This window comes from Heptranchias perlo, chromosome 3 (assembly GCF_035084215.1).
Source record: "Heptranchias perlo isolate sHepPer1 chromosome 3, sHepPer1.hap1, whole genome shotgun sequence".
Taxonomy (NCBI): domain Eukaryota; kingdom Metazoa; phylum Chordata; class Chondrichthyes; order Hexanchiformes; family Hexanchidae; genus Heptranchias; species Heptranchias perlo.
The window spans coordinates 58,361,584-58,388,393 of NC_090327.1; the positions used below are offsets into that span (position 1 = coordinate 58,361,584).

Genomic DNA, 26,810 nt, shown 5'->3' on the forward strand with positions numbered 1-26,810 from the left:
CTGTTTCCTGTCACTTAGCCAATTTTGTATCCATGCTGCCACTGCCCTTTTTATTCCATGGACTTCAATTTTGCTGACAAGCCTATTATGTGGCATATAAGAGCATAAGAAATAGGAGCAGGAGTAGGCCATGCGGCCCCTCGAGCCTGCTCCGCCATTCAATAAGATCATGGCTGCTCTTCAACCTCAACTCCACTTTCCTGCCCTATCCCTATATGCCTTGATTCTCTTAGAGTCCGAAAATCTATCGATTTCAGTCTTGAATATACTCAACGACGGAGCATCCACAGCCCTCTGGGGTAGAGAATTCCAAAGATTCAAAAGCCTCTGAGTGAAGAAATTTCTTCTCATCTCAGTCCTAAAAGGCTGACCCCTCAATCTAAGACTATGCCCCTAGTTTTAGAGTCTCCAGCCAGGCGAAACAGTCTCACAGCATCTCAGAATCTTATATGTTTCAATGAGATCACCTCTTATTCTTCTAAACTCCAGAGAGTATAGGCCCATTCTACTCAATAAGACACTTTATCAAGTGCCTTTTGAAAGTCCATATACACAACTTCAACCGCATTGCCCTCATCAATCCTCTCTGTTACCTCATCAAAAGACTCAATCAAGTTAGTTAAACACGATTTGTCTTTAACATCCGTGCTGGCTTTCCCTAATCAATCCACACTTGTCCAAGTGACTATTAATTTTGTCCCAGATTTTCTTTTCTAAAAGCTTCCCCACTACTGAGGTTAAACTGACTGGCCTGTAGTTGCCAGGTTTATCCTTACACCCTTTTTTGAACAACACATGAAGTACATCAAATTTGACAGAATGATTCCTGGATTTTGATAGCAATTCAGTGTTACTTTTTACATTAAGATTGATCTCAGTGCTTAAGGAACATCTAAGCAGCTAACAAAGAACTATACAGTCTCCTTTGTGCATTTATAATTAACTTATAAAAATCAGTTTTTTTACTTTCTAAGACACAAGGCAATTCAAAGCTGTATATTTCTCATTCTAAGTCATAATCTATGAAAGCAGCTTTTTGTTGCCCGATGAACAAAAGGACAGTGTAACAATTCCACCTTAGTGTCTGTTTGTGATTGACACCTAACCTTCTTTGCTTCTGCTGTGCAATTCTGTTTCCAAATATTGAAAGTTTATAACTCTTCTGGCTTTTAAACTAGCCAGAGCTGAATTGTTTTTTTTCTCTAGGACAAGTAATTTGTTGTGGCGAGACATAGCCTGAAATTTTCACCCTATAAGTAAAGTTCCCTGAAAGTTCTTCTCCTTACAGGTACTTTTATTTTAAGCACCAGTAAGTTTTCAAGTGCCTATGTTATGCCTCTCTCAAACCTGCCTAAGAATGAAGGAAATTTCCAGCTTGTTACTGTAACAGCTGCTCCTACAGTGGCACGTGATCTGCTATCCAACACTTAAACCAAACTCTCCTTTTAAATAGTACCAATGAACTTAACACATACTAACTGTACAAGCGGCAGTTACACTAAACAGCTGGAAACTTCCTTCACTCTAAGTCAGGCTGAGAGAGGCAGAACACTTGCACTTTATATATGTCGCTGATTAAAAATAAAGTTAAGGTAAGGAGAAAAACTGACTCGGATTGCAAGGTAAGTAACCCCACAACTGTCCCATGATTTTTTGACAACTTTTGCCTCACTTAATCACTTGTCACAGAGATGCCACACTTTCAGATTTTGTTTACATTAAGATATGGATAAATGTAGTTTTAACCATTCCTGTTACCAAAAAATGTTGACACACCCCTTTGAAGTAAAGTATGAAGTACCATGTAGTCAGTTATTACCGTTTGGGTTCCATTGGTCTTCTCCTCCTAGTACAAATAGAAAGTTTTCTACTTCCACAACGCAGTGGTGGGCACTATTATAAGGCATTACTGAAATAAAGAACAAAAAACATTTTCACTGCACAGTCTTATTATGGGATCAGTATGGCCCATTATCAATTTCAGTAATCAGTTAGGCAAGTTTACTTGAGACATTGCATTGTTGCATTGTGTTTCTCACAAAGAAACAAGCAAGGTATTTAGAATGGCTGGGTAATGTCAGATTTTCACCCTTGATATTAAGAAACATTGTAAATGAACAGCCCAGTTACAACCAGAAGAGAATATTTGGTGGGATAAAAACCTCTGCATTAACCAAAAGAAAATAGAAAAAAAAACTGAAAATGCTCAAAGTGTACAGGTCAGCATCTGTAAAGAGGAAAGAGATCAACATTTTGGGTGTAGACCTTTTGTCAGACTGAAAACAGGAAAATAAGCAAACTCCTTAATGCAGCTGAACAAAATGACAGGGTTTCCGCCAAACATTCATCAAAGTTACAGCAGCGGAGCGGCAGAAGCTCTGCGGAAATTCCCAGTTACAATAGTCAAAATGTCCCCTAGAATTATCAAGACCAGAGAAATGAGATATAAATTAAGCCACAATCATCAAATGCGCTTTTCTTCAATTTCCAGCAGCTAACCTACTCTGTCACCTTGCTTGTAAATTGAGGCCCAGATCTTAGCATGAGCTCCATTTTCTCAGATCATTTATTTAACCGGGTAGCACACTATCTTTTCACATCTGGAACTTGGCTTTGAATTCAGCCTAGACTAATAGGATGAATGCCTCCACTCTCTGATACCTATAAAAGTTCGATATGAACACAGTTTGGGGTTGGCACATGTCTACATAAAAAACTGTCCTCTGGCACAAGTTGACATATTTACTCAGAAAGGCCACAAGGAAGTCTGGTATAGGAAATGGAAAAATTCACACTAATGTACACTCTGCCAATTTCACTGCCCCTCTTAGTTTATCATCTGCAAATTTGACCACTTGCATTGAGTTTCTGAATCCAGCGTCGAACTCTCAGGCATTCCACTCAGTACTTTCCCCCACTGACATAACAAGTACTCATTTCCCACCCTTCAGGCAGTTTCTTGTTCAGTCCTGGGGTTTTCCCTAAATCTCCACAGTTTTGAGTTTAATTAACAGTCTTTCATGTGGAACTTTATCAAAAGCCCTTTAGAAGTCTAAGCACGCCTGGGGTCGATTTTGAGTTTTCGGCGACTGACCGTAGGAGCAACTGGCCAGTTGTCCACACTCGAAGCGGAGAAGCAGCAGTGTTTTGAGCTGCGGCCTCATTAACATTGGACCGGCGAGCTGTGGGATGCCAATGGGGCAGCCCAATGCAGCTCGCTGAATAGAGGCCTACCAATATTGGGCCACCCTGGCTGATAGAAAGGTAAATGTGAGGGGGCGGGGGATTGCGATCACGGAGGAGGGCCCTGGAGCACTCCTCCTCCTGGCTCCACAAATAGCAGAAGTTATAATGGGGAATAAGGAAATGGCAGAGACGTTAAACAAATATTTTGTATCTGTCTTCACAGCAGTAGACACAAAAAGCATACCAGAAATAGTGGGGAACCAAGGGTTTAATGACAGTGAGGAACCTAAAGTAATTAATATTAGTAAAGTTAAAGTACTGGAGAAATTAATGGGACTAAAAGCCGACAAAACCCCATGACTAGATGGTCTACATCATAGGGTTCTAAAAGAGGTGGCTGCAGATGCATTGGTTGTAATCTTCTAAAATTCCCTAGATTCTAGAACGATCCCAGTGGATTGAAAGGTAGCAAATGCAACACCGTTATTCAAGAAAGGAGGAAGAGAGAAAACAGGGAACTACAGGCCAGTTAGCAGACATCAGTAGTCAGAAAAATGCTGGAATCTATTATTAAGGACATGGTTACAGGGCACTTAGGAAATCATAATATGATTAGGCAGGGTCAATATGGTTTTATAAATCATGGAGTTTTTTGAGGATGTAACTATCAAGGTAGGTAAAGGGGAACCAGTGGATTTGGTATATTTGGATTTTCAAAAGGTATTCGATAAGGTGCCACACAAAAGGTTGTTACACAAGAAAAGGGATGGGGGTAATATAATAATATATATAAACCCAGCAACTACAGGCCAGTCTGTTTATCCTCAGTGGTGGAGAAACTTTTAGAAATGATAATTTGTGAGTGCAGAAAACATGTGATATCAAGAAACGGCTGAGTGCACTGGATACAGCAAAGGCCCCAACAACATCCCGCCTGCAGTGCTGAAGACTTGTGCTCCAGAACTAGCTGTGCCTCTAGCCAAGCTGTTCCAGTACAGTTACAACACTAGCATCTACCCGACAATGTGGAAAATTGCCCAGATATGTCCTGTCCACAAAACGCAGGATAAATCCAATCCGGCCAATTACCGCCCCATCAGTCCACTCTCAATCATCAGCAAAGTGATGGAAGGTGTCGTCGACAGAGCTATCAAGCTCCACTTACTCACCAATAACCTACTCACTGATGCTCAGTTTGGGTTCCACCAGGACCACTCGGCTCCAGACCATATTACAGCCTTGGTCCAAACATGGACAAAAGAGCTGAATTCCAGAGGTGAGGTGAGAGTGACTGCCCTTGACATCAAGGCAGCATTTGACCGAGTGTGGCACCAGGGAGCCCTAGTAAAATTTAAGTCAATGAGAATCAGGGAGAAAACTCTCCAGTGGCTGAAGTCATACCTAGCACAAAGGAAGATGGAAGTGGTTGTTGGAGGCCAATCATCTCAGCCTCAGGACATTGCTGCAGGAGTTCCTCAGGGCAGTGTCCGATGCCCAACCATCTTCAGCTGCTTCATCAATGACTTTCCCTCCATCATAAGGTCAGAAATGGGGATGTTCGCTGATGATTGCACAGTGTTCAGTTCCATTCGCAACCCCTCAGATAATGAAGCAGTCCATGGCTGCATGCAGCAAGACCTAGACAACATCCATGCTTGGGCTGATAAGTGGCAAGTAACATTCGCGCTAGACAAGTGCCAGGCAATGACCTCCAACAAGAGAGAGTCTAACCATCTCCCCTTGACATTCAACCGCAGTACCATCGCCGAATCCCCCACCATCAACATCTTGGGAGTCACCATTGACCAGAAACTTAACTGGACCAGCGACATAAATACTGTGGCTACAAAAGCAGGTCAGAGGCTGGGTATTCTGTAGCATGGCTTTCAAAAAGGAATTGGATAAGTACTTGAAGGGAAAAAATTTGCAGAGCTAAAGGGTAAGGGCGGGGAAGTGGGACTAGCTGGATTGCTCTTGCAGAGAGCCAGCACGGACTCGATGGGCTGATTGGCCTCCTTCCGCTCTGTAACCATTCTATAATTCTATGGTTCTATGATTAGCATGGATAGAGGATTAGTTAATGGACAGAAAACAGAGGAGGAATAAACAGGTTATTCTCAGGTTGGCAGGCTGTAACTAGTGCCGCAAGGATCGGTGCTTGGGCCTCAGCTATTTACAATCTATATGAAGGGACTTAGATGAAGGGACCGAGTGTAATGTATTCAAGTTTGTTGATGATACAAAGCTAGGTAGGAAAGTAAGCTGTGAGGAGGACACAAAGAGTCTGCAAAGGGATATAGACAGGTTAAGTGAGTGGGCAAGAAGGTGGTAGATGGAGTATAATGTGGGGAAATGTGAGGTTATTCACTTTGGAAGGAAGAATAGAAAAACAGAATATTTTTTAAATGGTGAGAAACTATTAAATTTTGGTGTTCAGAGGGATTTAGGTGTCCTTGTACACAAAACACAGAAAGTTAATATGCAGGTACAGCAGGCAATTAGGAATGCAAATAGTATGTTGGCCTTTAGCAAGGGGGTTGGATTACAAGAGTAAGGAAGTCTTCCAGCAATTATATACGGCTTTGGTGAGACCTCACCTGGAGTATTGCGTACGGTTTTGGCCTCCTTACCTAAGGAAGGATATACTTGCCTTAGAGACGGTACAACGAAGGTTCACTAGATTGATTCCTGGGATGAGAGGTTGTCCTATGAGGAGAGATTGAATAGAATGGGCCTTTACTCTCTGGAGTTTAGAGGAATGAGAGGTGATCTCATTGAAACATATAAGATTCTGAGAGGGCTTGACAGGGTAGATGCTGAGAGGCTGTTTCCCATGGCTGGAAAGTCTAGAACTAGAAATAGTCGCAGGATAAGGGGTCGGCCATTTAGTACTGAGATCAGGAGGAATTTCTTCACTCAGAGGGTTGTGAATCTTTGGAATTCTCTACCCCTGATGGCTGTGGATGCTCAGTCGTTGAGTATATGCAAGAATGAGATTGATAGATTTTTGGACTCTAAGGGAACCAAAGGATATGGGGATCGGGTGGGAAAATGGAGTTGAGGTTGATGATCAGCCATGATCTGATTGAACGGTGAAGCAGGCTCGAGGGGCCGTATGACCTCCTCCTGCTCCTGTTTCTTATGCTCTTAGAAATACCAAACTTACCTTGGCTGGGCCTCTTTTCCTCTATCGCCCATGGAAATGATCACACGGCACCAGTTCCGACCAGTTCCAACCTAAAATGGGAATCAGGGTCCTACGACCCCGATTTACATATTGAAATCAGCCTACTGCCTCAAGCAGGTAGGTGCTTCAGGTCTCCAGCGGTAGGCCCCTTTCAAAATGGTGCCGACCGCATCATTGGGGTTAACGAGACAGTACTGACCCCACTTTGAGGCCGTTACCACCCTGTTAATGCCAGGCAATACAAGTTAAAATCAACCCACCGTTTCATAACGCAGTCCACTTGTTTTGTCACTTCCTCAAAGAACTCAAGGAGGTTGGTCAGGCAGTAACTTCCCCTTCTGAATCCATCTTGACTGTTGTTAACTAGATTGTTGTTATACAGGTGATTCTTATTCTTGATAATCCAATTACATAAAATGGAAGTTAGGCTAATGGCTCTGAAGTTGCCTGTCTCTGTTTTGCCACCCTTTTTGAATATGGACACCACATTGACCTGTTTCCAATCTCCAGTGTCCAATGACTTCCTTGTAATGATTGTAAATCTGTTACATCTTCTGCAAGGAAACTTGCAGCTAATCTGCAGTGAAGGGTCATCACCCTCATAGATAGGCAAGGGTACTCAATTTATTTTGTCTCCGCTTCCATGCCATCTAGGACAGGGATCATCTGCAGCATCCATCAATGTGCTATCCACAGATATCTAAAACAAGTGCCTGATACACTAATGAGCATAGCCAGCTATTTCATCTCCTCCACTACTGACTAATACCAAGAGCATTATTTGCAATGCCCCTGCACTACCGCATTTCCCAAAGTGGAGGGAGGCCCCCAGCTAATGTGCAACAGGCTGCCCAACAATACTTCATGGCATGTATACTTGGGCCATGTATGTGCTAAATAGTACCATTGGTTAGGATCACTGTGGCAGATTCCTTAAACTATGCTATCTGTTCCCAGGTCTTGCGGATAATGCACGTCAATAAGCTTGGCTGCCATCTCCTGCCAGTCAAGTTGCAGTGCTGCTCTTTGGGGAGCGCCAAATAAAGCAACCCTCCCCCATACCCACCTCATACAGTAGCATACTCATCATGCCAACCATTAAACAGCGGGTTTGGGTGCTGCAATGCTCCATCACTTGGTTACAGACTCCATTTCTAGCCTCCACATATAACTTGTCTCCCATTAGTTTTTGGCAGACAATGATTTGCATCATTCTGTCTTTATAAAATCTGTTTTTAGTTTCCATTTAAAACAGCCTTTAGAAACGTTTTGGAAAAAATCCATTCATCAGTACATCTTTTATAAAGGTGATATAAATTTCTGTCCCCACATGTATTGCCATTTATCTTTAAAATTCCCCACAATTCAATGCCAGCACTCTAGTCTTGCCACTTTAATGCTGGGACCAGAAAATCTGATTTTATCTTTTAAAATTGAAATGCTTCTGCGACAAGCAGGTTTTCTTCAGCTTAGCTTTCTCCTCCCTTTATTGCGCAATTAAAAGAAACCCTACCATTCCCTACCTGAGATGATGTCATGTGATCTGTTCTTAGGCCTCTACCAGTGATGTTCTTGATCTGGCCACTTGGAGGTGCAGGAGAATGGCCTGGGGCAACTTGTCTGCTGAAATTCCTACTCTCCCTGTGAGAAAGTGTCTGGCTTTTGCTCAGCAATGTCAACACAATTGTGTTGAAAATGTGGGGTGTGGGGCACCATAGACTAGAACATGACCCTGTCTCTCTACTATATAGCACATTAGGAACACACACTCCCTTTCATCAGAACCATTTTAGAGATCTTGCCCTTTTTTGTCACTGTTATGTCTATGTAGTGTACATGCCAGTGTATTTTGCAGTATTGTAATATTTATGCAGAAAAATTATTAAAACTTTACTGGATTTTTTAATAGCTGAAAATGGCAGCTTATAAATTATTCAATTGCAAAACATTAAAGTAGCAAGTGAATGATTACTCAAATAACTAGATGACAGCATTCCCAAAGCATTTATTGTACACATGAAAGTTAGCCATGATCATTTTCAGATTTGCTCATTAATTTAAAAATAAATTATATTGCTTTACTCTATGCTTAGTCTATTGTGGTCTTTTCAGAGGACCCTTCGATTTCCCTATAACTGGGTCACACCTGCAGTTATCACTGAAGCATAGGCTTCATTTATCACACCAAATGAGGTAGATGGTAGCACCTTGTCCAGCTCTTTGAATATTTCACAGTCACTTTTCAAAAATTACAGCCTGTTCAGAAAACAGCAGGGAACTAGCACCAGTTCATTAGTAACAAAGCATGGTAATGTGACACGGACTGCTGCTCCAACAGAAACGTCACCACTTTCTAATGCTAACCCCTCGGGTACCGAGCCTTGGTATTCAGTACATAAACTGGGAGCAAATAAATCCTGGTTCTCAGTGACGTGCAGCCCTCCATTGGACCATAGTTACTGCACAGTATCTGATATTAGATTCTTCATTTTATCACCAAGCTTTCATCTTTTCTTTGTCAATCAATTGTTCCTTTTAAAATTATAAATAAATACCTGATTGTCTTTTCTCTTTTATACTTGTTTTTTCCATTTCAGTTTTTTATTTTGCTTGTTATACAATTTGCCTCTTATTCTATTTCTAAATTCTCGTTGAGGGTCATTGCCTTTCCACTCAGAATACAGCTAATGAACTTTGCATCTCTGCAATGGCTGCCACCGGCAGCTGGAACAAGTCTCTCTCTCTCTATCTTTTGGCCTCTCCTCTCCATCAAGAAAATGGACCGCTGAGTTTTAGCCTCCAAGATGCTAATAAGCTTCTACGGTAACAATACAGGACAATAGACCTTTTTTTGAGATCCCTAATGAAGTTGTGTAGGAAGGTAATCAACTGCAAACTATTCTGAAGTAAACTTGTGATAATATGTCACCAGCTATAATCTTTCAGTGTGCATGTCATCATGCATCAACATGGAGTGCACCGGCAATCACTGTCTGCATAAGCAGCCAGCGTCAGCACAAAATAAGATGCAAAATTGAATTAGTACCCCTCCTCCCCACCACCCCCCCAAAAAAAACACTACTGGATATATATATATATATATATAAAACTAGATCTATCTATACACACATTTACTATATCTACATATTATAAAACACAGATGACCATGTGTAATACCAAGGCAGTAATTCAATCTGGAGATTGAGGCGATAGTTTTAAACCATTCAAGCTTTGCTCTTCCAGTTTATGATGTCCTCTGAACCTTTCGATCAGATTAATGGTTTGTAATCACTCCCAACTATTCATAATTCTCCAAGCTGGGATTTTTCATTGGGTGGTAATGTTGCTGCCATGTTTAATGATGGGTTTCCTTGGCTTCTGCCAGGAGAATTAATTTTATACTGCACTACCAAAACTTGCAGTAATGCCTTTGTAGTTGTGTAGGTGGAATACTATGAATTGAGGGTGTTATCAGAATTACCGCACTTGTTTCTAATTAGCCAAGCATATCTTAAAGGGGAAACACAAGTCTGACTGCTTGTTTTTTTTTTGGTGTGGACATAGTTGGAGTACCGTCTTCAATGATTAGCAGTCAGGGAGAGGGGCGGGGTGGAGGAGGAAATTGGTCTTTGCACTTTATCACAGAAAATGACCCTTTTCTCCATTTTAAGTTACAGTATTTATTATGTCAGGTTAAAATCATATGTGTAACAAAATCATAAAGCTGCTCATACAGAACACGAACCTCAAGCACAGTATAGCAAGATTCCCCACTTACTGAGTCTGCAGACCCCATCCCAAATCCCAGGAACAGGGTCAGTTACATTATTGAGGCAGGCCACTGGTGCTTGTAAAGGCACATCAGCAGTGCCCACATTGATCCATCCTTACATGGTAGAGCAGCTCATGAGGTCAAAAGAACAAAATTAACTTTTTCTGGTTCTTAACTGAAAAAGGAGCCAGGATCAATGAATCTATTAAAGGGTTGGGATCTTTTTGCAGGCCTCAAACTGACTCACTCCATTTCCGCTCAGACCATTCAAGGGCGTACAAACCCATGGAATTGCCCAGGAACTCCCTCTGATGTGCCCGCTTGACTTGGGGAGGGTGGGGTGGGCAGAAGTTCCACCCATAGCCTCATAATTTAAAGGGATGGTCCAAATGGAGCAGAATCCCGGTGGAACCGGGATTTACCCCATAGTCCGGGCCCATTGGGTGGAAATCAGGTTTTCTACCTTTTCCCACCCTGGGAATTTCAGGACTCATGTTTACAATTTTGTTATGGCCATAATGCACAGAAGGAATAGCAGGGGTCAAAAATCTGAATATTAAAATAATACACTAGGTGTATAATCCCCATATTACCCATAGAATAAATATCTAGCCTACAGCATTAGTACTTGAGTAGAATCCTCCCCTCTCTTGTTTTACTGTGGACTCCAGTAAGTTTTCTCTCTGTGGTAAGTTTGCTCAAAACAAGTGAAAATTCCCCAAAATACTGCTTTTTTTTAAGAATACCACCTGAATATGATAAGCAGGTGAGATACATTCAGCTTACAAGGCCAGGAATAAGTTTTTACAAAAAATGGATATCAGAATCACAATATTGAATAATCTCTGCTCGTATTATCCAGTACAGGATAAAAGCAGATCTTATTACATTGCAAGTGTGATCTGTGCAAGGAGTTTCCTATCTATTTTTGCAGCATTACGGTTCTGCTAAGTGCCAACTGTTTTGCTTATAAACAAGGTTCTCTTCAAGCTCCAGTGTACCCCAGTGATCCTAGGTAACACTGCACTCTTTCCTCCTATAGTCCACCCCATTAATCACTCAATAATAACCCATACACAACATAACACGAGGGTTGCAATGTGCTAATAGTCTTTTCATATTTAATCTATCGTAGATTGCCTATATTCCAGGGAGAAAAATTGGTATTAACTGTGGCGTCGATCTCAGAAAGCAGAGTTTCTTCAGCTATTATGTCACTATCGTCCTTATTAACCTTTTAGCTACATTATACTCCCTCTAGCATTCTTGTTGCTTCTTGATGGTTAAAGAAATACCAAATAAGGATGTTCATTTAAAATAAAAATCCTATGGAGTAGACCATATATTATAAAGACTAACAAATGGCTGGCACTGATTTGAAACAGTAGTTCAGTCTCAGGGTACTACTGATGTTCATGATCCAGGAGAGTTTCACTCTTGCAGTTTATGACGTCATCAGAGCTGCTCGATTGAATTAGTGCCTCATAATTCACTGCCAGAAATCCACTATCCGACACATCTTACACTGTGAGAATATGCCTATATAACATTAATTCACTGTGTGAAGATCTTTCAGACAATTCAATGTGATAAGATGCTATATAAATGCAAGGTTTTTTTTATTAACGGCGTACTTTGATGGCACACTTTGTTGTGTCTGTCAGCTCTCAAACAACTTGCTTTATATATTGGTCAGACCCTATCGAGAGTATTGCAATCAATTCTGGACATCGGACCTGAGGAAGGAGAGGGTGCAGAGCAGATTCACCAGAATTATGCCAGGGTTTAAAGAGCCTATGAGGACAGATTGCATAAACTTGGGTTGTATTCCCTAGAGTTTAGAAGGTTGAGGGGTGATGTAATTGAGATGTTTGAAATGATAAAAGGATTCAATAAAGTAGATACAGAGATACAGCTGAATAATCGGGAAGCTGCATAAAATATATGGACAAGGGAGAAAAAGTGAAGAAATTAATAAGATAATTACGAAAAAATAAATGCCTATCATATTGACTAGAAAATGTGCTGGCAATAGGAGCAGTAAAAACCTCTGAAAACCAGCAATAAAGAAGAAGTTAATGACCATTTCAAGGCTTGAGAACCCTTCTCCATAATATCCACATTGACAGCATTTTACTCATTGGCCATTTATCTTATTTTGGGGGTAATTTTAACCCCAGCTGCCTGACACACAGGCGGGTAGGCAGTTAAAATGCCCCGAGTTACATACCCGCCCTGGAGCCAACAAAATCCTGCCCTACATGACTTAAACCTGCTCTCATAAGCAGGCGGAAAGGACACCCGCCAAAAGCTGGCAGGGTCCTTCTTTACGTATTTATGTTAGGTCCTGATGATGTCTTCGGGACCCGGCTGCCATTTTAACTCAGGACGGAGGCCATCCTGGGATATAAGAGGATTAGCCCCAGAAGAGGCCGAAAAGGGTAAGCGTTTTTTTTTCCGGGTGAGCAGGAAATGTTTAAATTTATGTTCCCATTAATTTGCATATATCTCAAGTTGCTGATACTATCAGATCTTGATGTTCCGATTGAGGATTTATCCAACAATGAAGCAACAGCCACCAAATCTCCAGGCCATAACATTTGAAGCAGGACAAATCAGCAAATAAGAAACATAAGCTTTGAGGACTGGAGTGCCAGGGCACAGGGGCTACAGGTGGCTCAAGGGAAGCAAATTGGACACCGCTGGCCACACTACGAATGGTTAGTTGGGCAAGATACCAGAGGGTGACTGGCACCAATGTTATCATACCATTGCCCAGCAAGGAGTATTGCCTTCAGGAGAGTATGAGGGAAATAATTAGTGATAAAAAGTAGAAAAGGGCAAATGGCCCATAAATCCTACTTCCTTTATAGACCATGTACAATATCCCTATCATAGACTCTATCCTTTATAGACCATGTACAATATCCCTATCATAGACTCTATCCTTTATAGACCATGTACAATATCCCTATCATAGACTCTATCCTTTATAGACCATGTACAATATCCCTATCATATACTCTATCCCACCCATTTAAACTCCTAAAAAGAAAACTCTGTATAAAATTTCCCTGATCATTGTGGGTAATCAAAGGTAATCAAACAAAACTGCAGAATATGTAACCATTTACGCATCTCCACTATTCAATCTTGGCTTGCTGTTCTTCAGAGAAATACCACAGCAGCACATGAACTATTGTATCCAGCAGAGTATTTGATCATCTCAGCCCATTCCTGTCCTTATAAGCAGTGATCCTGTTTTTAATCAGGAATGACTGTGTCAGCATGTTGTGCAACAAAGTAGTAGTAGACAGCGGGCAGAATTGTGTCTGGGATTCCAATGCAGCAAGTTTCTGATTTCCGCCAGGCTGTCAAAGAGAGCTGCTGGATGGAGGCGAGGAATTTCACCACAGCAAGGAAGAGAAAACTGGCGGGTCAGTCATTGGGAGCTGCTCTCAAGGGTCTGCTAGATGCTGGTTCCACAACAGCAGTAGGCGATGCCCCTCATCTGCACACCCTCGCAGCCAGGGCATGGAATGTGTTACAAACTTAAGAAACAAATTAAATTGGAGGAAAACAGCATCCTGTGACTCTGTCTAGTAACTGAATAGTTTTAAGTAATGAAAGACAGCATGTAAGAATGCTTATAAATTCAAATAAAGCTGAAGTGTAAAAACCAAAAAAAGGGCTTGCGGATAGTTGTTCATTGCAAATCCAAGGCACAAGATGTTAAACGACTCTTTTTGTTGTATCTGACATTAAAATGGAAATCATCACCTTTCAGGGAGTTTTCAAGCAAGCCTGGAACAGCCTGTTCCAAAAAGAAACATTTCTGTAGCCACCATATTAGCTACAGAAAAACCTATGTTGCAGCAGATGCGATATCTGGGACTGTGCAAACTGCTGCATGAGGATTTTGAGGAGTTTTAAAAAAAAATTCAACCACAAACATGACCAGTGATGTGATGATATCATCATAACAGAAATTGTGTCACTACACCAATTTGTTTACAAGAACCAATGACAATTTCCCTTTAACCAATCATAATCCAAAGTACTCTCCATACAGCTGATGCTGCTTCAAGTGGCTCAAATGCTCATTATCTGTTAATCACTTCAAAAAACAACAGCAAGAGCAAATCTTGTAAAAGTTTCTTTTAGGACAACACCATTATTTGTATTGGATATTATTTCAGACTGAAAAAAAGACCCAAAACAGCACTTTATTTTGTAAATCCTTTAAGGCATCTGTCTCTGGAAATGAAAAAAATCAACCAACGATTTCAAGAAAAAGTCACAAAAAGTAGGTAAGTTCCTCTATGGTGTCGCGACATTCTGCGATCTGATGTGTCACTGAGTCTTCTCTCACTGGTTATTTAATGGTAGAGTTCTAAACCTTGCGGCAATCCTTGTTCATATAAAGCACACTGTGAGTCCTCGGCGTGTCAGTCAGTGAGTTAGAGGTAAAGGGTAGAGAGAGGCTAATCAGGATGAAATGAGATTAAAGGCTGTCTAATTTTACAGCAACTGTGATCCATCAGGCACTGCGAATTTGACAGTGGAAATGAATGATGGAGAAAGACAGGTGGGGCTGTACATTTCACTGATTTATCCTGAAACGTGCTGGGCTTTATTTTATTGAGTGAACATGACCGCGTTCATCATAACTGTCATCTAAAACCACTTCACCAGATTCAAAAAAAGGGTCGCATCAGCACAAAAGTGAGCTCTGGATGCCAGCAGCTATCAGAAGGAATTGAGAAGCAGCACAATTTCCATGCATGATTAAAAGTGTATTTTTTGTTTTATCATGTATTTAACACTGCAATAAATGACAAAATAAACAGCAGCATAAACATTTTTACTTTAGAGGAACAACAGGCTGCAACAAGTCATCTCATGTCCTCTCCTCTTCACATGAACGTTAGTCACTTGCTGTGGCAGTATGACAGAGGGTCAATGTGCATTGTCACAGCTCCTGGAGATGCATAATCTTAGCTGCACTGCTGTGAGAAGGTGCCATGCAGACATAGAAGGGAGTAAAAATCAGAGCTAGAACCCGTCCTTGGACTGCAGGCATGTACTTCCTAGCAGCAAATCCAAGAGTATCACTGCTGAGCAACATGGAACAGATTGGCCAGCAAGGACCACAGAGAGTTCATAAGGACCGCTGGAGAAAAAAGATGCATATAAAATATACTGTGTTATATTTCCCTGCATTTTGGTACCACAAATAATATGGCATTACTATGACGCGATGCCGAACACCTTCAGGTCTTTAATCACTCTTCTCTAGTAGCCTTTCACTGATATCACTCAGAAATTTCACCTTCCCCATAGCACCTCAAAAAGCTCAGCAACTCAAACTAAACCAGAAACTCCAAATTAAACTACCTTTGGTCTACAAGAAATATATGATTGTACATATTACAAAGAATGATAATAGCTGGCTGTTACAACTGAAGGAGTTATGATAATGTTATAAAGCTCTCGAGCTTTGATCTCCCAGTTTATGACTTAAGAATACAAGATAAGATCAAGAAAAGACCCTTTTTGCTCCTCGAGCTTGCTCTGCCACACAACTGCTGTTTTAGGACCTGACAGGAATGTCATTAGGACCCCGAATTTAATTACTACGTCCTATCTCACTGCCAAATATATATTTGTGATAAACAGCCTTCTTTTGCAACACTGGTTATTATTTCATTAGATCTAATGACTGAGGACCTGCATTGTGCCACCTGACCAATTTAGGTATGGTTCACAAATCCTACGTTAGTAATGCATTTGCCCAAACACACCCTTATGACAGAGAGGCTTTACAGTTGAAACCAAGGATCTGAGCTTTGGTTGGAATTGAAATGTCTAATATAAATTGATTGGTTTCATCCTAAATTTAAGGATTCTTTAAGTCTCTCTACTCCACGTTTAAATTTATTGATGAGCTAGGAGGACATAACTACCTTTGCTCTGCACATGGCCAACTGGGGGCTGGCTTGTACATTATATGTACCTGGAGGTGTGCAGGGCAGAGAGCTGAGGTATCCTGCCCTCTGATTTCCTCTGCTTCCCTGTAACAGTTCTGCTCAGTAGCTCACAGTGGCTGTGTTTGGGAATTCATCTCACAGTCAGTGTTCGATGTCTCACAGTGGTGCTTATACTGGTGCAGCATGTTGGCAAACTAATGCACTACTCCTATGGACTGCAATGTACCTGCATTTCTGAGTCATTAAAATAATATTTGATTGTAAGGTCTCTAAACCTATTTGGGGCAAACATTATGAAAATATCAAGTAATCATTTTTAAATGTAACATGCTTGCTGGGTTTTTATGCCTCAATTGCACACCTCTATCACTGCAAGAATACAGCTATGAAAATGTTACATTTGCAACAGTGCTTTAATAAACATCAATGAGATGCCCCCATTTATTGGGCCCAACGTCAGCTGAAGAAGAGCAGCAAAAAGACTTTGTGAATATGAGAACAAATAACTGAAAATGGTGCAGGACAAAAACACTGTAGTTCTTGACCGGTAAACAACTCTACAAAGTAGTTGTGCTGGCACACAAAGAATCACAATCAGTACCCTAGTGAGATTGGCCACTAAGGAAGAGGCACTGAAGTACCAGTGCTATCTTTATCCCATTAAAAATACTACAGATGGCATAAGAAGAGTACCCACTTTGTGACCCAACAAGCTCCAGTTAATATGCGCCGTGTTAATGGAAACAGTCAAAGAAAACATCTGCTCGGGTACAGATCCATTTTTCACAATGTGCAATGAATAAACCAGTTCAGCCGAAGGTCACTGCGTTATAAGCATGGCTCCCAACCCATGCTATGGTAGGTCTGCCTGGAATAACAGAGGCTTCATTCATATGTGCTGTATGTTCAAATTTCTTGATGAGATATCACTCTCCTGTGTTTATACTGCCACCTTGTTCTGGTCTCCATGTAGTTCAATGGGTGGGTATAAAAATATTGTATCATAACACAATTGTGCACAGCGGGTGGGCTAAAGAATTCACTGCTAAACTAGTCCAGTGTAATCATGGTGCGCATGTTATAATGCTATGTTGTGTCACAATGCAAACATGCTGATGCACGGATCCAGATCAGCATGCTTAGCAGACCACAGGAAGTGGTTGCTGTTCCAAGTGTAGTTGAGGACACCCACATTAAAGTGGGTCTCCATTGCCACCGGCTGGTCAGAGATTGGGTCAATCATACATATGACTGGCAGTGTGAGACCTGAGTGTTGGCAATCAATGGTTGTCTAACAAGGTAAAAGTGGCTATACACATACTGACACTTAATATATATACACATAACATATACACAATACAAATATACATATGGATATATACATTCTTAGACAAGTAATCTACAGGCCATAGAGTTAGTCAAAAATGAATAACCACCAGGTGGGAAAGCAAAAAATATTTGCCCATAAGCAAGTGTCCAGTCATTGTTGTACAATAAACTCAATCCATGGAGCTTAATCAATCTGGTTTATCGCCCAGCATAGGTCTCCAGTTAGAGAGTAAATTGTTATGAAACCCTTAAATGGAACACATGGACACTATCCCAATCATTTAAGGCTAGAAATTAACACATTCCTAGCAAATTTCTCCCTCCAGTATTTTAAAGAGCCATTAACCCAATATTTATAATGGGTTAATGTTTTGTTAAAATAATGGAGAGAGGAAAGTTGTAGAAGTATGGTAAGCATTTGCGTAATAACATTGCCAACGGTAATCTCTAACTTCCTAAGACAAATATCTGCATCAAGATTCCCTGACTACAAAATTATTCTTTATCTACTGTTATTTAAAACATTTCTTTTTACATGAAATTGTGTCATGAAAGCAACATTAAATAGATGATTATGTTTAACTTGAACACATATCGTGCATCTTCAGAAGTTTTGAAACATAGAAACATAGAAAATAGGGGCAGGAGTAGGCCATTCGGCCCTTTGAGCCTGCTCCGCCATTCAATATGATCATGGCTGATCCAAATTTGGCTGATTTGTATGTCAGCTCATGTGTACCTCTGTAGTGATACCAGATTGAAAGTTGGAAGGAAGGATGCAGTTATTATTTTAAGTATGAAATAGAAATGTATCGTCAAAAGTGCACCAAGGTGTGTAATGTCCGAATGTTTCTATTATAATAAGGATATTGTGGGATCTTATCTGACAAGCAGCCAATTAACCCCTCCACTCCACTTCAGAATTAGTTTATTTCAGCTTTTTTAGCAGAAAAGTAACTATTTGCTTATTTCTGAAATAAGGGCAGAAAATATTGTAAATGCATGGCAGGTTGGTCAGCATGTGAAAGAGATCTTTCTCTTCCAGATTCAGAATGGTTTGCTGCACATTTCATGCATGGTCTGATTTTATTTTACAATCTAAACAGAAAATGTTTTTCATTGTTCCTAGTTATCCTTTTTAACTCTATTTTCTTATTTCTCTTCCTTTCTACCAAAACAAACACACTGGTATATTCTATTATTCCACTGGTGAATGCAACATGTCGATGGCTAAACTTGCATTTTCAAAATTGATTGAGGAAACTCTCATGTGACTACCTCAGAATATAATTGCTAAAATTGGACTAATTAATTAATAGACTGAACAACAATCGTGGGCTCGCTCTTGTATTATACTGGGAAGTTTGTGGCTAATAGGTTGAATGAAGAACTCAACCTGTGATACATTCGCACCAGACAAGTGCCAGGCAATGACCATCTCCAACAAGAGAGAGTCTAACCACCTCCCCTTGACATTCAACACCATTACCATCGCCGAATCCCCCACCATCAACATCCTGGGGGTCACCATTGACCAGAAACTGAACTGGACCAGCCATATAAATACTGTGGCTACAAGAGCAGGTCAGAGGCTGGGTATTCTGCAGCGAGTAACTCACCTCCTGACTCCCCAAAGCCTTTCCACCATCTACAAGGTACAAGTCAGGAGCGTGATGGAATACTCTCCACTTGCCTGGATGAGTGCAGCTCCAACAACACTCAAGAAGCTCGACACCATCCAGGACAAAGCAGCCCACTTGACTGGCACCCCATCCACCACCCTAAACATTCACTCCCTTCACCACCGGCGCACTGTGGCTGCAGTGTGTACCATCCACAGGATGCACTGCAGCAACTCACCAAGGCTTCTTCGACAGCACCTCCCAAACCCACAACCTCTACCACCTAGAAGGACAAGGGCAGCAGGCACATGGGAACAATACCACCTACATGTTCCCCTCCAAGTCACACACCATCCCGACTTGGAAATATATCGCCGTTCCTTCATCATCGCTGGGTCAAAATCCTGGAACTCCCTTCCTAACAGCACTGTGGGAGAACCTTCACCACACGGACTGCAGCAGTTCAAGAAGGCAGCTCACCACCACCTTCTCAAGGGCAATTAGGGATGGGCAATAAATGCTGGCCTCACCAGTGACGTCCACATCCCATGAACGAATAAAAAAAATATTCTGCAAATGACCTTCCTCTCCTTAGAATCATAGAATCATAGAAGTTTACAACATGGAAACAGGCCCTTCGGCCCAACAAGTCCATGTCGCCCAGTTTATACCACTAAGCTAGTCCCAATTGCCTGCACTTGGCCCATATCCCTCTATACCCATCCTACCCATGTAACTGTCCAAATGCTTTTTAAAAGACAAAATTGTACCCGCCTCTACTACTGCCTCTGGCAGCTCGTTCCAGACACTCACCACCCTTTGAGTGAAAAAATTGCCCCTCTGGACCCTTTTGTATCTCTCCCCTCTCACCTTAAATCTGTGCCCCCTCGTTATAGACTCCCCTACCTTTAATCCCCAATACAGTATGAAACTCACTGTTATTAGTCATTTAAATAGTGAGTGAAAGCACGTGTTCATTCACTCTCGCCTCTGGGTCAGAAGGTTGTGGGTTCAAGTCCCACTCCACAGACTTGAGCACAAAATATAGGCTGACACTCCAGTACAGTACTGAGGGAGTGCTGCACTGTTGGAGGTGCCATCTTTCGGATTCTTCTTTCTTGCTTTTTCATTTTTGCTTACTAGAGAAATCCAAGAGTACAAACAAGAACTGCACCCAGGTGATGACTAGCAGCATAGAAGATGGTGATACCATAGCAACAGGCATTTAAGCAGGATTCTTGTTTGACAAAGTGGAGTGTAAATAGTACATTTAATTTAACTTAATAATATCCCTTTTACACTTCACGCTGTCAAACAGGAAGAATCATGCTTAAATGGGCACAGGATTGAAATATTTTTTTCAGGTCAACAATGGCTTGCAAGTTTTATAACGGTAAGATTTTCTCAATTTGAGGAAAATGGAAAAATGCTAGTTTGTAATTAATTTAATTTGCACACTTGAAACAGATCTAATTTGTATCATTCATTAATATACCGTGACAATCATACTCACCGAGTGGCATAAAGGTAGGGCTTATGGTTTATAAATTATAGGGGAAAACTTTATTTTCTCATTAATCTAAACTGCATTAGCATAATTTATTAATAAACTGTCATTAATAGCATAGCAATTATATTCTTAAATGTAACCTTAAGGATCTATGCCTATGAGTTATAAGGTAAGTTTAAACCCAGGTTTGAATTGATCTGATTTGCATACACAAATATTAAATTAATATCATCCATTAATTGCCTTTTTCTAATCAATACTATTCTTCAAGTTTCGTAAAGATAGATCTTATGGTTTTTGAGTTCATAGAGACAGCCAATTTCCTAATGAACCTATTGGGCATATGCATATTAGGTCTGATTACCATAATAACTAATATGTTGTCTCTATTAGCATAATGATCCCCCTCCATTTCACAGACGTAGTACTCGGGGTTTGGAGTTAATGGAAAATGTGAAAACGTTTACACTGACGGCCCTTCTTGCCCCATTTATTCTTTGCCCCATTACACAGGCAAGTAATAAGAAAAAAATAAGTGCCTTATGAAAGATATGTTCTGATCATTACCTAAACACACGACACTTAAATAATAAAAATAAAAATAATTTGCAGAAAATGATTGCAACAGATTATCTTGTAATGTAACAAGAACGTTTTTGGAAAATTGCTGTTAGACACGTCAGCCACTTTACTGCCATAATGTTTCATTACTGTCAAGATTGTCCTGGTTGCTTCTTTTTAAGGAAAAAAAACTACCTAAAGACTAAAATTACAGACTTTTATTCAGCAACTAATATGAAGTTTTGTATATACAGAAAATTTCTATGATGGTTTGGATTTTGATCATTTTTCTTCCTGGATATTGAATACAGTACACTTTTATCAATCAATCTTCACATTTACTATAACATAAAACCAGTCATAATTACCATTTGAAGAACTTATTTTTGTAATCATGTAATAGATAACCATTACCACCACTTTGTAAAAATGCCACGAAGGTCTCAATTTTGGTAAAAAGAGCACTGTGATGGCGTATCCAAGAGAGCTTGGTCTGTAGTTGGGGAGTGCACCATGTGGTGAGTGACCAGCTCCTACAGGGCTGCAGCTCACTATAAAAGGAGAAATAGCGGGGTTGGCAGAAAAGTGGACTAATTTGTTCACAATGGTACACTGGAAACATATGGGCAACACTGCTACCTTTGATGTTGAAGAGTTGCAGGTTTTGCTGCAGGAGGTGTACTAAAGGAGGGTGGCCCTATTTGGGGCAATAGGCTACCCTTCAGTAAAAGCCCAGGTTCTGTGGAGGGAGTTAAAGCAGCCACCCACACCCCTCATAGCTGGTTGCAAAGAAGGAAGACATTTATAGAAGCAAAGAAAAGGTAAGCACATGCCTCACTTTTGCGCATGTTTCTTGCTTGGCATGTCAGTTATGGCACAAATCGTTGCTACGAACTGTCACACTATCTGGGAGGTACCTTTGAAGCATTGTGCACAGCCATTGCCTTTTTGTGCGTGCTCTTTCATTGTGCCTAAGTTACATGCTGTACTTTTCTTGATGACATGGTAGTCGAAGAACAACACCATGGAATATTGCACAAGGAAGGCATCACGGCTACATCCTGGATAATGATGTTGCTGTGGTCAGATACCAGTTAAATAGTGATTGAGTGCAAACCTTTTCTATTCATTTATGTCATGGGGTTGATATGAAGAGCACTGTTGCCCACACGGGAACCGTGTAGAATACTTTGCAAATAGTGAAAGCTCTTCACTTTGTCCAGCTGATGCCCCTTTCCACAGGAAAAGTGATGAAGGTATTGCCCCTTTCAACATAGCATTTGTCACTTGCTTGGTATATGCATGCACTGCAGACTGTGTGATGTGGCAGATGTCTCCTGGGGTAGCTTGGAAGGATCAAGCAGCATGAAAGCTTCATGCTATGGTCACCTTCGCTTGCCAGAGGAGCTGTCCTTGATCCAGATGTTGTGCGCAGCTCATTGTGCAGCAGATGGCACAACTCTGTGACAGCCTAACTTGTGAAGTTGAGGAGACAAAGACCGGCCTCCTCTAAAGACCAGTTATGTGCGGAGGGAACTATTAATGCAGATCCCGAGGTGGTGATGAGTGTAACCAAAATGCTTCAGTGGTTGTCACAAATGTATCTGTTGGTCCCTCACAACCTCCTTTTCCTCACCTTAATTTTGCAAAATGTTTGGATCCCTAAAGGAATACCCATCCTTACCTCTTGTACGGTGCAATTTAAACACCAGGAGCAACCAAGAATAATGAAGAACAGTTTGACAGGAGAAAAAAATACAAAACTGGAAAAATGGAGGGCTATCCAGAAAAAAACAATTACTGTATGGAGCAAAATGCAGCAAGAGGTAATTAAGAATGCAAAAAATCTTCACCTGGAACAGAAACCCACATGTGTCTTTAAGGGGCCTACTTGAACAGAGCAGGTCCCAGGACTCCCCTGCACCTACTTTTAAGATGAGACCCATGCAGTGGGCAGAATCTCACCTGAACAGAAATCCTGCTTAGTAAGATTTAAATATTTAAATGAGGCTGTGCATGGCAGTAGTGCGGGCTCACTATTAACCTTCAAATTGTCTAATGGGCAGATGTTTTAAGAATTTGATCCTGGTGCAGTTGTGTACCAGCACCTCCAGCCTAGCATTCGTAAGACTTAAGCACGATTACCATCCTTGTAGATATAGTGGGAGAACTGCTTTCTATCCTCTGGATCAGTGTAAAAACACAAAATTGTGTCACAAGTATGAGAATGAGGAACATACTAAATGCATCCAATTGATTTCTCACTCATGCAAAATAAGCTTAGTGGTTACGTTGTTGATCTAGTAATCTAGATTACTAACAATCCAGTGAACGTGAGTTCAAATCTCACCATGCAGTTTGAGAATTTGAATTCAGATTTTAAAAAATCTGGAAATAAAAAAAAGCTGCCATCAGTAAAATGGACCATGAAGCTGTCGGATTGTAGTAAAACCCAACTGGTTCATCAATTCCTTTAGGGAAGGAATCTTGCTGTTCTTACTTGGTCCGTTGTATATGTGACTCCAGTCTCACACCAACGTGGTTGAATCTTCACTGCCCTCTGAAGTGGCCTAGCAAGCCACACTGTTGTATCGAACTGCTACAAAGAATAACATCATCGCTGGGTCAAAATCCTGGAATTCTCTACCTAATAGCATTGTGGGAGCACCTTCACCACATGGACTGCAATGATTCAAGAAGACCTACCACCACATCCTAAGGGCAATTAGGGATGGAAAATGAATGCTGGCCTTGCCAGTAACACCCACGTCCCGAGAATGAAATTTTAAAAATTGTATACAATTGCATATATGGTGTATATCTTCCTGATCGTTGCTGGAAGCACAGTAAGATTGTGAGAAACAGCCAAGTCAGGAATGTGCCCTAAATTTCAGGTGATTTTTCAGCAGATAAGAAGTTCAGCAATTCTAGTTTATCAACTGAGCTGAACCACGTGACTGCAACCTTCTCAAAAGGAGGAATGTGTTGGGCCAAATGTTGGAAATAGATTTGACTATCTTCCACCACTTTCTGGAGCCTGTCTAAGAACCATGCACTAATGAGCTGATCTTGAACTTGTGCTTCTGATGAGCTGATGATATGGTCTTTTCATATTGAGACTTGGTATGGAGCTAGGGTTTCTTGTTCTTTTAGTTGCCTGACCTTTTCAATTTGTCGTGGCATTTCTTTTTGGCTAGCACTGAAGCACATCTTTCATTAAAGTGGGGCTGTGAGCCAATAACAGTCTTTAGTTGCTTGCACTAGATAAGGAATACTTCTGGCTTAAACTCAGAAGTCTGTATCTTTTGACTGGTAGATAGGATGCTAAGCTCAAAATAACAACTGCCTCCTTCAGATTGTTTCAACTGACCCTATCACATGGTCAAACCTTGTGCTTGGCAATCTTTTCAAAATACCAAAGAAAGGACACTTGGATTCACACTGGATGTGTCAACTGTTAGTTTCAGATGGTCAGAGGAGTTAGTCAATACCACATCAAGGCATTACCTCCAGTTAGCGACTGCAGAGGAGACAGGAGCACAGCCATGGTTGTCTGCATTTTTTTTAACTTCTTATAAAATTATCATTTGATATCACCAATCAAAAGAATACATCTAAGAGATAGATCACTGAATTATATTAGTGGTGGTTGACAGTTAGGCCCTGAAAGTAATGATCAGCAGATGGCGGACAGTAAACTTTAGTCAAGGGAACCTTCCTCTCCTTGAAGAATATTTATGCCGAAAGGACTTTGAAGGTACTTTATTACAAATTCTGTTTGGTGGAGATTGGCAATCCATACTTGGGATATACCACCATCTGTGTCATGGTTCCAATAAAAGAGATCATCACCTACTCTATTACGAATGATTAACAGGTAGCTAGTAGGCTAGGATCACTAGAAACTGCAACACCAGCCAGAGATGACAGGTTGGACCAACAATCATAGTCATTTACGAAATGCGGTGTAAAGATATGGTCTGTATGTGTGCATAAATTGCCAGTTTTCCACCTACACGTGTTTGAGGCAAAGTTAGACAGCAAATAGAATTGGGATCCTTCTCCTCATCATTCAATGAATTTTGACATTGGAATCCAAAGTCTGCAACATGGTTCCAGGTGTATCTGGAAAAGGTGCATTTTTCTTCCATTCCCACTGGTTTCAATCCTGAAGGAGATTTTAATTACCCAGGGTATATGCTTGGTTCCACATTGTATGGTGGGAAGCAGAATAGCTGGCCTTAGTAAAGTGCTAATAAGGTTGATACAGGTTACATGGTCCATCTGCTGTTAGATCACTTCTGTAGCTCCTGATACCCCAATCTTGCCAACTGTGGAAGGCCATTGAGATCAGTCTAAGTGGAAAATTTTCAAAACCGTCAAAAATGAGAAAAATTAGTAAATATTACCATAATTTTTTAAGATTATGTATTACTGAATTATTCAAATTATTTAGAAACTTTAAGTAATCATTCACATAATTATTCTTATAATTTGACTTGAGTAAATACTTTTAAACAGTATGTTTCCTGTAATTCTTTCAAATGCCATATTTTCCCTCTAAGAATAACCGTCAGCTTCTACTCTCAATTCCCTGCTGCCGCTTTTTAAGCTTTTCTTCAATTAACCTCCATTAACCTTTTGTCCTAAAGTAACAATGCCTTTTTAACTGAATTACTAATAAAAAAGGTCATTGTACTTTTAACTGCGCCAAAAGGCGTGGCTGCAGGCAAACTGTGGATTCCAAACATCCAGTGCTGCCTAAAGTAAAAACATTCTTGGACAAACTATCTGAAAAGAAATCACTGGCACTCTGATTCCCATGCACACAATAGTCTGTCTGTTAGGACCATTGATGGCTGCACAATTGGAACCAACCATGTGATCGAAGTGTTTAAAATATTTATATTTGCTATTAACAGAGATATATAAATATCCAGCAAAAATGTGTGGGTAAAATGTCTACATTCCCCACTTTTGTCAGAAAATATTACCTGCATTTCAATTAAATTTCTTAAAATGTCAAGAAATGGTTTCTCTTTTTCAAGAAATATGCATCACAGAGGGCCTGACACTAAGCCAGACAGCACAATACTTGTCACTTCAGCCATCATGCTACTGTAATGGATCACTGACTCCTTTTTTCCCCTTTTTTTAAACTGTTTCTTTTCTCCCTACTGAGAACTCTAGGGGGGCTTTCTTTTTTTAAGAGACAGATGTGAAATTCTGTTTATATTCATAAGGATAGCACTGTTTCTTTGATGGTGGCATGGAGCTACAGTCCAGGTGTTCTAGAGGTAGCTCTGTTATATTTTTTACAAAGTATAACCACGGGATCAAATGACACTAGTAGTCCTGCATTATCTGTTTTTATTTGAATGCTGATTATCGTGCACTTTGGTTTTCAGTGTTTATTTTTTTCATGCACTTCAGTTTTATTTTTGGCGATTTTTCAGTTTCACGAAATTTAATGTTTTTCAATGCTTTAATTTTTTCATTACAAAAATGGCAATATTGGTGTAAAATTGGATTAAAAAAGTTTGTTGTAGATGTTAGTATTGATGAATTTATTTTATTGGTAAAATGGTACAACAAAACAGTAGAACTGTCTACATCTCAGTTAAATGAGTCATTGCTCCTAAACCAATTTTTT

At 40.5% G+C, this 26,810-nt stretch overlaps 1 protein-coding gene across 1 annotated transcript in view; it reads right to left on the reverse strand.

Moving 5' to 3' along the window:
• The window catches only part of klhl14 (kelch-like family member 14), a 95,143-nt gene that overhangs the window by 40,291 nt on the left and 28,042 nt on the right, over positions 1-26,810 (reverse strand). The window contains exon 4 of the mRNA XM_067975471.1: positions 1,820-1,909. Within this exon, the coding sequence (XP_067831572.1) occupies positions 1,820-1,909 (90 nt within the window). The remainder of the gene's footprint in view (positions 1-1,819; positions 1,910-26,810) is intronic.